The sequence below is a fragment of the Tamandua tetradactyla genome, chromosome 7, assembly GCF_023851605.1.
Source record: "Tamandua tetradactyla isolate mTamTet1 chromosome 7, mTamTet1.pri, whole genome shotgun sequence".
Lineage (NCBI taxonomy): Eukaryota > Metazoa > Chordata > Mammalia > Pilosa > Myrmecophagidae > Tamandua > Tamandua tetradactyla.
Window position 1 is genome coordinate 129,843,880 of NC_135333.1, and position 12,857 is coordinate 129,856,736.

A 12,857-nucleotide genomic window follows, 5' to 3' on the forward strand; every position below is an offset into this window, starting at 1 on the left:
TATTACAAATCAATAAAATGATCTCTTTTCAATTATCTCTGCATGCATTGATATGTGATCATAATGATAGTAGCCATAGACAGGATCTAAATTTATGACTCCAGAGCCAAAAATACTCTGACTTTGAATACTTCCCTCCATAAAATGATATATTTGGGCATTGAAGATGTTCCAATAAGATAAATAAAATTTAGGTTTTATTTTTTCTTAAGGGTACCACTGAAAAAATAATTTTTAAATAAAACTTATTGAAAAATGCTTATGTTTTAAATTTTTATTAACAGAATTGCTTAGTATCTTTTTTGGTTTGCTAAAGCTGCCAGAATAAAACATACCAGAAATGGATTGGCACCGTTTCTCTCATAATCTCTTTTATTACCTCCACTTTGCCAAATCCAGTAGTGAGTTCAAATTGTTCCAATTTCTTAAGCTGCCGACAGAATTTAACATAGTAAGCCATTGTTCCTTCTAGAAGCAGTTTCTTTTCTCATGGCTTTCAGGTCAAGGTTCTCACTAGCTGATTCTTAGAGTCCTTTGTAAGATCCTCTTCTTATGTCTGATCTCAGTACATCATTGTCTTCATGCTAAGTCCTTGGATCTCATCTCTTTTCCTTGGTGATTTCATCCAGTCCCCTAGTTTTAAATACTTTCTGCATCTTGATTTCTTTTCAATTTATGTCTCCTATCCAAAATTCCCCGTTTACTACAGTTTCAACCATTCCGTGTCTTCACTTATATATCTAATAAGCATTTCAAAATATAATGTAATGTGTATAAAATTAAACTCTTGATCCCTTCTTTTCCCCCAAAACCTGCTACCCTGTCATTCTTCCCCATCTCATTAATTGGCAGTTGTGTTCTTCTCTTTACTCAAGCCAAAGACTTTGGGATCATTCTGATTATTTTATTTCTTAACCTGTGCATAATCCAGCTGTACATCTTCTTAGCAGTTTCTTCAGAATCTGTTCTCAGTCTGACTATTTCCATTGCCAGCACCTTGGTTTGGATTACTATAGTAGTAGCTTGACCTCTCACTCTTGACACCCTGTAGTCTGTTTTCCACATAGCAACAAAAGTGAGTATTTAAGTATCAGATCATGCCATTCCTGTCCTCAGCCCCCCCAAAAGCTTAACTTGTTAGCCAGAATAAAATAAGAAATAATCTTTATGGCTATTGTAGTTTGAAAGCTGCTGGAATGTGATATCCCAGAAACAGAACAGCTTTTAAAAAGTAGTGTATATTAAGTTGCAAGTTTACAATTCTAAGTCCATGAAAATGTCCTCATTAAAGCAAGATTACAAAAATGTCCAATCAAAGGCATCTACAGAAAGATACCTTGGTTCAAGAAGGCTGATGACGTTCCGGGTTTCTCTCACAGCTGGAAAAGCACATGGCGATGTCTGCTAGCTTTCTCTCCAGACCTCTTCAGCGGCTTCCCTGGGGCCGAGGCTCTGTCCCTTCCGGTGGCTCTCGTGGTTCTAAAGCTTTTTCCAAAAAGGTTCCCTCTTAAAGGGCTCCAGTAAGCAACCCCACCTTGAATGGATGGAGACACATCTCCATGGAAACGATCTGATCAAAATTAACACCTACAATTGGATGGTAATTTCCATGGAAACAATCAAAAAGTTCCCACCCAGCAATATTGAATGAGGATTAAAGGACATGGTGTTTCTGGGTATACAATAGGTTCAAACTGGCACAACGGCTCACAAAATTTTACACACTACCACATAAATGCCATTATGATCTCATTTCCCCTGCACTCATTTGGCTATGACCAGATTAGTGTGCCATGCTGTTCTAAAACATGCCAAGCACATTCCCAGCTCAGACCTTTACATTACTATTTCTTTTGCCTGTAATGTTCTTCCTCCATATAAAAGTGCATTACAAAATTCAGTGAAGAGGAAATTTCAATATACGTTTAAACATGTATATAAATCAGTGCGTATATTTGTGTTACTAGAAAAATGTAAGAAATATCACAATGTTATCAGTGATTATCTCTAGATAGACATTTTATTTATACTTGTCAGTATTTTCTGGATGTTTTGTAGTGAACAAAAATTATTTTAATAAGGAAAATAATTCATTTTTAGAAAGACTCAGGATTTTCAGTGAGTAAAGAGTCAAAATGCATACCGTAATACATAAATTATCTTTAGTGTTATGTGATTGAATTCTAATCTTTTGAAGTCTCAAATTCCTTAAGTAATCATTTATGACTTGCCTCTTTTTTTCTTAAAAATCACACCTGGTCTTAAAAATCCTTTTTCATTTTGTATATATTTCTCTATTCGTGCATTCTATCAATGATTTTAATATTTGTTATATTTACGTATCTTTCCTCCTTAAACCTAGATACAATTGAAAAGGAAATAAGAAAAATATTCAATATTCCAGATGAAAAGGAGACCAGATTGTGGAATAAATATATGAGTAATACATTTGAACCACTGAACAAACCAGACAGCACCATTCAGGATGCTGGTTTATACCAAGGACAGGTATTGTTTAGAAATACTTTTCTTTTAAGAGTACTGTACAAGAAGCTTTTTGGTTTCACAAACTTTAATGAACATCCTGACATATAATGGATTCTTCTGTCTCGGGCTTCCTGTTTTTAACTTCTTCCCTGTCCCTGCTGGTCAGTGGCTATAACTTCTTCCTTCCTTGGGCTTGGGAACAATCTAAATTGTTGAAAAGAAACTGTTTTTGAAGAAAAAAAATCAAGTAGTATTTTAAGACAGTAAGCAAACTTTTTCTGTAAAGGATCAAATAATAAATATTCTCAGCTACAGTCTTAATTGCAGCTACAACTCTACCATTGTAGTAGCATGAAAGCAGCTGTAGACTATACAAATGGATATGGCTGTTACCAGTAAAACTTTATTTACAAAATCCTGTGGCAGGTTGAGTGGACCTTTGTTTGCTGATCTGTTAGAATATATCAACTCCTAATTTTGTCTTTTTTTTGTGGTATAATCCAAAGAAATGAATGTTTTGAGAAATGAAGACTTCAGGTACAGTCAATAGGTCCTATTGATTGTACCTTCTAAATATCTCTTGAGTTAGTCGCTTTTTTTAATTATGGAAAATAACTTATATTCAAAAAAAGCAATAAATTTCAAGGCACAATCGCAATAGTTAATTGTAGAACAGATTTCAGAGGAGGTAGTCTTTTTTAATAGTCTCTTAACAGATCCCTCTGTGGTCTAGTCTCCTGTCTTTTCAGTATTCCATATTCCCCTGCCAGAATATTATTTCTAAACTGTAGACCTTATTTCCCTTTCATAAACCTTTCCTGGCTAGTTAATGTTTACTTTTAGAAAGTGCAGGCACCTTAATCACATGGCATGCAAGTAATGGTTTGATCTCTTGCCTAGTCTTATAGCATCTTTAGATTATCCTTGCCTAGTGATTTACACTTGAACAATACCTAATTTAACTGCTTATAGTTCCTTAAATACACTATACTATTCCATATACCCATAATTTTGCATGTTATTCCATTTGCCTGATGTGTACTTTTTTCCTAGTTACTGCATTTATTTAACAAAAATTCCTTTTTAAACATCAGAATATTCAAATTAAGCATCCCATCCCATCATGTAGTCTAGCCATGTCATTTTTTTTATTCTTCAAATTCCAACTCAAGTATCACTTCATTTCTTCAGCCTTCCCTTATCTATTTTTCTCAATATCCTTTGAGGTATATAGGATTCTTCTACTTGAGGTAAAAAGTGTTCCCTTAACTTCTATAATACTTCCATAATGATTAATGTAGATGACTTTTGTAGCATTCATTATGTACATGAGTTATATATATGTTGAGGTTCCCAGCTAGACTATGAGGTTCTTGTTTTGGTTGGATTGTGTGTCTTATTTATTTTAATTTTAATTCCAAACACAGTGCTTGGTGTTCTGATATATGAAGGTTATTGTTTGTTTGGTTTTGTTTTATTAAAAATTACTGCTGACATCAATAAAATACCAATTGATGAAAACTTCAGGTGAAATGAGGGAAATTAATATTTATTAAATGCCTACTATATGCCCAGTATAGTATTAGGGTATAAAAGAAGCAGTGATTTACAGACTATTTTAGCCATTATATTTTAAATCTGACAAAAATCAATGTGTATTACAATTGAGAGGAAAATTAGGCTGTTGCAAACTGAAATAAGGACCTTGAAACTCCACCTGTTAAGCCTCTCTAGCCAGCCAACTCCTTCCTTCTGTCTTCCAGTAGGCATGTACCTGTCTTTGGTCACCATCCAACAGGCCTTGAGGTAACTTTAATAGAGTACAATCTGAAAAATGAAAAATTGTTTCTTTAAAAGTTCTTGACACACACACACACACGCACACACACACACACACACACACACACACGAGATCGCCTTATCTGATTAAGGATCCAAGGGAAATCGAAAAGCTTCTGGAAAATTAAAATGACCCACCAGGTTAACCAGCCAAGATCTGCAGGCAGATTATGAAAGCCAAGTCGAGTGGGGATTTCCTTTGCTCTGGAGCAACTACTAGGTGAACAGAAACAGTGCAGAACAGCTCCTGGGGCCACGGCAGGGAATGGACACACAGCGTACCCCAGTCTGGACTGGCTAGTCTGACTGCGAGACTCTGCTGCGGTGAGAACCCCGAGCTGAGCGCGATTCCCCGAACAGCGGCAGCTGTGGTGGCCGGAGCTCCTCCCTCCCTCCTTCCCGGGTCGGCTGAGAGTCTCGGAGAGGCAAGTTTCCCAAGCCGCGGCAGCCGGCGCCCCTCTTTTGCGGGCGGCTTCCTGGACCGGCTACAAGTCTCGCATCAGAGGGCTACCCAAGCCGCGGTGGCCCTCCCCCGCGGGCGGCTTCCTGGTCCGGTGGCGAATTCCCCAGGCTGCGGAGGCCGGCGACCGACGCCTCTCCCCCACGGGCGGCTTCCTGGTCCGGTGGCGAATTCCCCGGGCCCGCTGCGGCCGGCGACCGACACCCCTCCAGGGAGAGGAGGGAATTTCCGACAGTGGCAGGGACTGGGTCCAACCAAACACCAATAGGGGAATTAATAAAGGAGCCACAGAGTCCCCTAAAGCCGCGGCGGCTGACGCCCCCACCATGCGCGGCCCCCCCCGGACCAACTGAGAGAATTGGATCAGAAATCCCCAGGCCACGGAGAATGGTGACCGGGGGGATGCCTTCCAAACACGTGAGACAAACGTGTGCCATGAGCGCCACCTACTGGGCAGGATAAGAAAAACAGAACCCAGAGATCTCACAGAAAAATCTTACAACCTGTTGGGTCTGACACCCAGAGAAATCTGACTAAATGCCCAGACGCCAGCAGAAGATAACGGTCCACGCTCAGAAGATTGAGAATATGGCCCAGTCAAAGGAACAAAACAACAGTTCAAATGAGATACAGGAGCTGAGACAACTAATGCTAAATATACGAACAGAAATGGAGAACCTCTTCAAAAATGAAATCAATAAATTGAGGGAGGACATGAAGAAGACATGGGCTGAACAAAAAGAAGAAATAGAAAAACTGAAAAAACAAATCACAGAACTTATGGAAGTGAAGGATAAAGTAGAAAAGATGGAAAAAACAATGGATACCTACAATGATAGATTTAAAGAGACAGAAGATAGAATTAGTGATTTGGAGGATGGAACATCTGAATTCCAAAAAGAAACAGAAACTATCAGGAAAAGAATGGAAAAATTTGAACAGGGTATGAGGGAACTCAAGGACAATATGAACCGCACAAATATATGTGTTCTGGGTGTCCAAGAAGGAGAAGAGAAGGGAAAAGGAGGAGAAAAACTAATGGAAGAAATTATCACTTAAAATTTCCCAACTCTTATGAAAGACCTAAAATTACGGATCCAAGAAGTGCAGCGCACTCCAAAGAGATTAGACCCAAATAGGCGTTCTCCAAGACACTTACTAGATAGAATGTCAGAGGTCAAAGAGAAAGAGAGGATCTTGAAAGCAGCAAGAGAAAAACAATCCATCACATACAAGTGAAACCCAATAAGACTATGTGTAGATTTCTCAGCAGAAACCATGGAAGCTAGAAGACAGTGGGATGATATATTTAAATTACTAAAAGAGAAAAACTGCCAACCAAGACTCCTATATCCAGCAAAATTGTCCTTCAAAAATGAGGGAGAAATTAAAACATTTTCAGACAAAAAGTCACTGAGAGAATTTGTGACCAAGAGACCAGCTCTGAAAGAAATACTAAAGGGAGCACTAGAGTCAGATACGAAAAGACAGAAGAGAGAGGTATGGAGAAGAGTGTAGAAAGAAGGAAAATCAAATATGATATATATAATACAAAAGGCAAAATGTTAGAGGAAAATATTATCCAAACAGTAATAACACTAAATGTTAATGGACTGAATTCCCCAATCAAAAGACACAGACTGGCAGAATGGATTAAAAAACAGGATCCTTCTATATGCTGTCTACAGGAAACACATCTTAGACCCAAAGATAAACATAGGTTGAAAGTGAAAGGTTGGGAAAAGATATTTCATGCAAATAACAACCAGAAAAGAGCAGGAGTGGCTATACTAATATCCAACAAATTAGACTTCAAATGTAAAACAGTTAAAAGAGACAAAGAAGGACACTATCTACTAATAAAAGGAACAATTCAACAAGAAGACATAACAATCATAAATATTTACGCACCGAACCAGAATGCCCCAAAATACGTGAGGAATACACTGCAAACGCTGAAAAGGGAAATAGACTCATATACCATAATAGTTGGAGACTTCAATTCACCACTCTCATCAATGGACAGAACATCTAGACAGAGGATCAATAAATAAATAGAGAATCTGAATATTACTATAAATGAGCTAGACTTAACAGACATTTATACGACATTACATCCCACAACAGCAGGATACACCTTTTTCTCAAGTGCTCATGGATCATTCTCAAAGATAGACCATATGCTGGGTCACAAAGCAAGTCTTAACAAATTTAAAAAGATTGAAATCATACACAACACTTTCTCGGATCATAAAGGAATGAAGTTGGAAATCAATAGTAGGCGGAGTGCCAGAAAATTCACAAATACGTGGAGGCTCAACAACACACTCTTAAACAACGAGTGGGTCAAAGAAGAAATTGCAAGAGAAATTAGCAAATACCTCGAGGCGAATGAAAATGAAAACACAACATATCAAAACTTATGGGACGCAGCAAAGGCAGTGCTAAGAGGGAAATTTATTGCCCTAAATGCCTATATCAGAAAAGAAGAAAAGGCAAAAATGGAGGAATTAACTGTCCACTTGGAAGAACTGGAGAAAGAACAGAAAACTAACCCCAAAGCAAGCAAAAGGAAAGAAATAACAAAGATTAGAGCAGAAATAAATGAAATTGAAAACATGAAAACAACAGAGAAAATCAATAAGACCAGAAGTTGGTTATATGAGAAAATCAACAAGATTGATGGGCCCTTAGCAAGACTGACAAAAAGAAGAAGAGAGAGGATGCAAATAAATAAGATCAGAAATGGAAGAGGAGACATAACTACTGACCTGACAGAAATAAAGGAGGTAATAACAGGATACTATGAACAACTTTACGCTAATAAATACAACAATTTAGATGAAATGGATGGGTTCCTGGAAAGACATGAACAACCAACTTTGACTCAAGAAGACATAGATGACCTCAACAAACCAATCACAAGTAAAGAAATTGAATTAGTCATTCAAAACCTTCCTAAAAAGAAAATCCAGGACCAGACGGCTTCACATGTGAATTCTATCAAACATTCCAGAAAGAATTAGTACCAACTCTCCTCAAACTCGTCAAAAAAATCAAAGTAGAGGGAAAGCTACCTAATTCATTCTATGAAGCCAACATCACCCTCATACCAAAACCAGGCAAAGATATTACAAAAAAAGAAAACTACAGGCCAATCTCTCTAATGAATATAGATGCAAAAATCCTCAATAAAATTCTAGCAAATCGTATCCAACAACACATTAAAAGAATTATACATCACGACCAAGTAGGATTCATCCCAGGTATGCAAGGATGGTTCAACATAAGAAAATCAATTAATGTAATACATCATATCAACAAATCAAAGCAGAAAAATCACATGATCATCTCAATTGATGCAGAGAAGGCATTTGACAAGATTCAACATCCTTTCCTGGTGAAAACACTTCAAAGGAGAGGAATACAAGGGAACTTCCTTAAAATGATAGAGGGAATATATGAAAAACCCACAGCTAATATCATCCTCAATGGGGAAAAACAGAAAACTTTCCCCCTAAGATCAGGAACAAGACAAGGATGTCCATTATCACCACTATTATTCAACATCGTGTTGGAGGTTCTAGCCAGAGCAATTAGACAAGAAAAAGAAATACAAGGCATCAAAATTGGAAAGGAAGAAGTAAAACTATCACTGTTTGCAGACGATATGATACTATACGTCGAAAACCCGGAAAAATCCACAACAAAACTACTACAGCTAATAAATGAGTACAGCAAAGTAGCAGGTTACAAGATCAACATTCAAAAATCTGTAGCATTTCTATACACTAGTAATGAACAAGCTGAGGGGGAAATCAAGAAACGAATCCCATTTACAATTGCAACTAAAAGAATGAAATACCTAGGAATAAATTTAACTAAAGAGACAAAAAACCCATATAAAGAAAACTACAAAAAACTGTTAAAAGAAATCACAGAAGACATAAATAGATGGAAGGGCATACCGTGTTTATGGATTGGAAGACTAAATATAGTTAAGATGTCAATCCTACCTAAATTGATTTACAGATTCAATGCAATACCAATCAAAATCCCAACAACTTATTTTTCAGAAATAGAAAAACCAATAAGCAAATTTATCTGGAAGGGCAGGGTGCCCCGAATTGCTAAAAACATCTTGAGGGAAAAAAACGAAGCTGGAGGTCTTGCACTGCCTGACTTTAAGGCATATTATGAAGCCACAGTGGTCAAAACAGCATGGTATTGACATAAAGATAGATATATCGACCAATGGAATCGAATAGAGTGCTCAGATATAGACCCTCTCATCTATGGACATTTGATCTTTGATAAGGCAGTCAAGCCAATTCACCTGGGACAGAACAGTCTCTTCAATAAATGGTGCCTAGAGAACTGGATATCCATATGCAAAAGAATGAAAGAAGACCCATATCTCACACCCTATACAAAAGTTAACTCAAAATGGATCAAAGATCTAAACATTAGGTCTAAGACCATAAAACAGGGGAAAATGTAGTGAGATATCTTATGAATATTACAATTGGAGGCGGTTTTATGGACCTTAAACCTAAAGCAAGAGCACTGAAGAAGGAAATAAATAAATGGGAACTCCTCAAAATTAAACACTTTTGTGCATCAAAGAACTTCATCAAGAAAGTAGAAAGACAGCCTACACAATGGGAGACAATATTTGGAAATGACATATCAGATAAAGGTCTAGTATCTAGAATTTATAAAGCGATTGTTCAACTTAACAACAAAAAGACAGCCAATCCAATTACAAAATGGGAAAAAGACTTGAATAGACACCTCTCAGAAGAGGAAATACAAATGGCCAAAAGGCACATGAAGAGATGCTCAATGTCCCTGGCCATTAGAGTAATGCAATTCAAAACTACAATGAGATATCATCTCACGCCCACCAGAATGGCCATTATCAACAAAACAGAAAATGACAAGTGCTGGAGAGGATGCGGTGAAAGAGGCACACTTATCCACTGTTGGTGGGAATGTCAAATGGTGCAACCACTGTGGGAGGCAGTTTGGCGGTTCCTTAAAAAACTGAATATAGAATTGCCATACGACCCAGTAATACCATTGCTGGGAATATACTCAAAGGAATTAAGGGCAAAAACTCAAACGGACATTTGCACACCAATGTTTATAGCAGCGTTATTTACAATTGCAAAGAGATGGAAACAGCCAAAATGTCCCTCAACAGACGAGTGACTAAACAAACTGTGGTATATACATACGATGGAATATTATGCAGCTTTAAGACAGGATAAACTTATGAAGCATGTAATAACATGGATGGACCTAGAGAACGTTATGCTGAGTGAGTCTAGCCTAAAGCTAAAAGACAAATACTGTATGGTCCCAATGATGTGAATCGACATTCGAGAATAAACTTGGAATATGTCATTGGTAACAGAGTCCAGCAGGAGTTAGAAACAGGGTAAGATAATGGGTAATTGGAGCTGATGGGATACAGACTGTGCAACAGGACTAGATACAAAAACTCAAAAATGGACAGCACAGTAATACCTAATTGTAAAGTAATCTTGTTAAAACACTGAATGAAGCTGCATCCGAGCTATAGGTTTTTGTTTTGTTTTGTTTTGTTTTTTTTGTTTTTACTATTATTACTTTTATTTTTTTCTCTATATTAACATTCTGTATCTTTTTCGGTTGTGTTGCTGATTCTTCTAAACCGATGCAAATGTACTAAGAAACGATGATCATGCATCTATGTGATGATGTTAAGAATTACTGATTGCATATGTAGAATGGTATGATTTCTAAATGTTGGGTTTATTTCTTTTTTCTGTTAATTAATAAAAAAAAAAAGTTCTCAGTGATTCTAGTAATGGATATTATTCTCCCTAAAATGTATGTTAGAAAACTAAGGCATTGAGAAATTAAATAATTTTGCGTTTTTGACAGGAATGCATTTATTGGATTGCAGATGAGAAAAGAAATTTATTAATAGGAAGAAAATTATATATATATCCTCAAGGACATTTAATCTTGGGGATAGGTATGTTTCAAAGAATGCACATTAAATTTTGCAGATTTTATAGTACTTCTTTTTTGACTGATGATAAAGGTGCTAAACACTATCCTGAACTTTTATATTGTTATTTTTTACTACAATTGAAAATACTCTCCTTGGATATTGAAACAGATATAGTGTTGAAGTGTTTGCCTCCTAAAATGGAGAGGTTTTTGTATGTGCCTCCAATTTAAATAAATTCTGAAACCTTTCTAAATTTTAACCATAAGCATTATTTTATTCAGAAAGTGATACATTTGAATAAAGGAGTCACTTTTAACATTTCTGATGGCCTTTAGGATTAATATCTATCATTGTAAAAATATATTGGATTTTTAATTACAAATACTGTTAGATGTTAAGATGTTATGGTTGAACTTTAAATATTTACTTGATTTTTGCTTCAGTTTTGATACCTTCTTTAAAAAAAAAACATATGCAGTGGTATTAAATGCATAATTTTGAAATTTTCCATAGGTGGAATCTTTTCTTTTGTAACTATCTACCTCAATCATGAAATTTTAGTCTGATTCTCACAAATGTGACTCTATCATATATTAAAAGATTCTATATTTTATACAGCGATAATGTAAATAAAAACAAATTTCAGAGCCCCCAAGAAATTGTAATCTGTAATTTGGAATTATCCTTGCCCCTGTTCCTGAATATTAGCATAATAACTAAAATCCTGTGTCAGGATGTTTTACAACAACTATTTATTGAGCACCTTTTATTTATATAATACTTTGTTGTATACTACAAATACAGAGATAGGAAATGTACTGTCTAAATTCAAGGAATTTATATTCTGTGTGCTTGGTTTAAATTTTCTTATAAGTCAGAGAAGCAATGATTTTCTTTATAATTTACCTGCTTTCCTTCGCACTATCTATCATTGCTAACTTGTTTTATTTGAGGTCTTTTTTGTCTCCCTTGCCCAGCTTTGGAATTAAAATGCAGATATCTTTTTACTTGTCTACTGTGTCCTTTACATAATCACAGTTACTCTAGTTACTCAGTATATTCAGCTAATCTTCTAATAGAAAAAACGCCTTTTTACTGTCATATTTGCAGGTGTTAGTGATAGAACAGAAAAATGAAGATGGAACATGGCCAAGGGGTCCTTCTACTCCTAAGTAAGTGCTTCCACTTTCTATGGCTTTTTGTATGATTTTGAAGCCTTTGACTTCATTGAAATACAGAATGACAGAAGAACCTAATTGTATGCTACAAAAATATATGCCTTCTTTCTATTATCATAAAAGTTATTTAAATTTATACTTAACATGTTATAATAAAAAAACTTCCACTTTTAGAACAAGATACAGCATGAATACATGTTATAATTAAGAAAGGTGCATTGTCCAGTCAAATCACTAAATATTTCAGTTTTTTTAAAAGCTTTTTGTAATTTTTTTAAAGTATGTGTTGTTAATGCTATTTATAAAAACCTATCCAAATTGAAAGTAAGGTTTTTTATTTATTTAAAGTGTTAAAAGTACAAGTAGAAATGGAGAGATATAAGAGTTGCTTTTGATTGTAAATAAAGATTATAAATAAGGGAAAGAAGAATTATAAATCTTTTTTTTTACTGTTTTAGATTAATAAGATCCACAATCCATTATCAAAAACACTTGGGATAACTTTTAATCAGATTTTTCAGATCTTTGAGAAGTCATATAGTACCTATACCACTTATTATTGTGAAATTTATGAGCATCTAGGACATCACTCTATAATCAAGCACATTAATATTTCTTCAGCAAATATCACACTAAGTGGGATAAATAAGGAATAAAAGTAGCCTTATATCAGTTCAGTTAGGTCTTTTCCCCCAATGTCTATGAAAACTTTTAGATTTCAGAGCTTTTGGAATATCATAATTTCTTTTAAGGAACTGTGGGCCTATATTTTGAAATGCTTAAAATAATGCTTTTAAGTTAAATTGCTAATATTTTAGTAGTTGCTGACATAGCATAGAAAAGAGAAGAAAGACCTGTTTTCTTCAAGATTATGTATACTTTTAAGAAG

General features: G+C 35.6%; 1 protein-coding gene and 1 long non-coding RNA gene across 14 annotated transcripts in view; one reads left to right on the forward strand and one right to left on the reverse strand.

Moving 5' to 3' along the window:
* Positions 1–12,857, forward strand: part of USP15 (ubiquitin specific peptidase 15) — a 146,100-nt gene that overhangs the window by 70,568 nt on the left and 62,675 nt on the right. For 8 of the 12 annotated variants that reach the window (XR_013155762.1, XR_013155761.1, XM_077111262.1 and 5 more), the window contains 2 exons: positions 2,363–2,508; positions 11,901–11,962. The exons of 1 other annotated variant lie outside the window; for it this stretch is intronic. Coding sequence is in view for 9 of the 11 variants with exons in the window: in XM_077111262.1 (XP_076967377.1) it covers positions 2,363–2,508; positions 11,901–11,962 (208 nt within the window). In the remaining 2 variants the exon portion in view is untranslated. The remainder of the gene's footprint in view (positions 1–2,362; positions 2,509–11,900; positions 11,963–12,857) is intronic. 3 more of the 12 variants (XM_077111271.1, XM_077111272.1, XM_077111273.1) reach the window with 1 other exon arrangement.
* Positions 2,526–12,857, reverse strand: part of LOC143642632 (uncharacterized) — a 180,174-nt gene continuing 169,842 nt past the window's right edge. Inside the window, exons 4-5 of one of the 2 annotated variants that reach the window (XR_013155764.1) lie at positions 4,205–4,314; positions 2,526–2,691 (exon numbers count right to left, since the gene is read on the reverse strand). This is a non-coding gene — a long non-coding RNA (uncharacterized LOC143642632). Of the gene's footprint in view, positions 2,711–4,204; positions 4,315–12,857 lie in introns of both variants that reach the window. The other variant, XR_013155763.1, reaches the window with a different exon arrangement.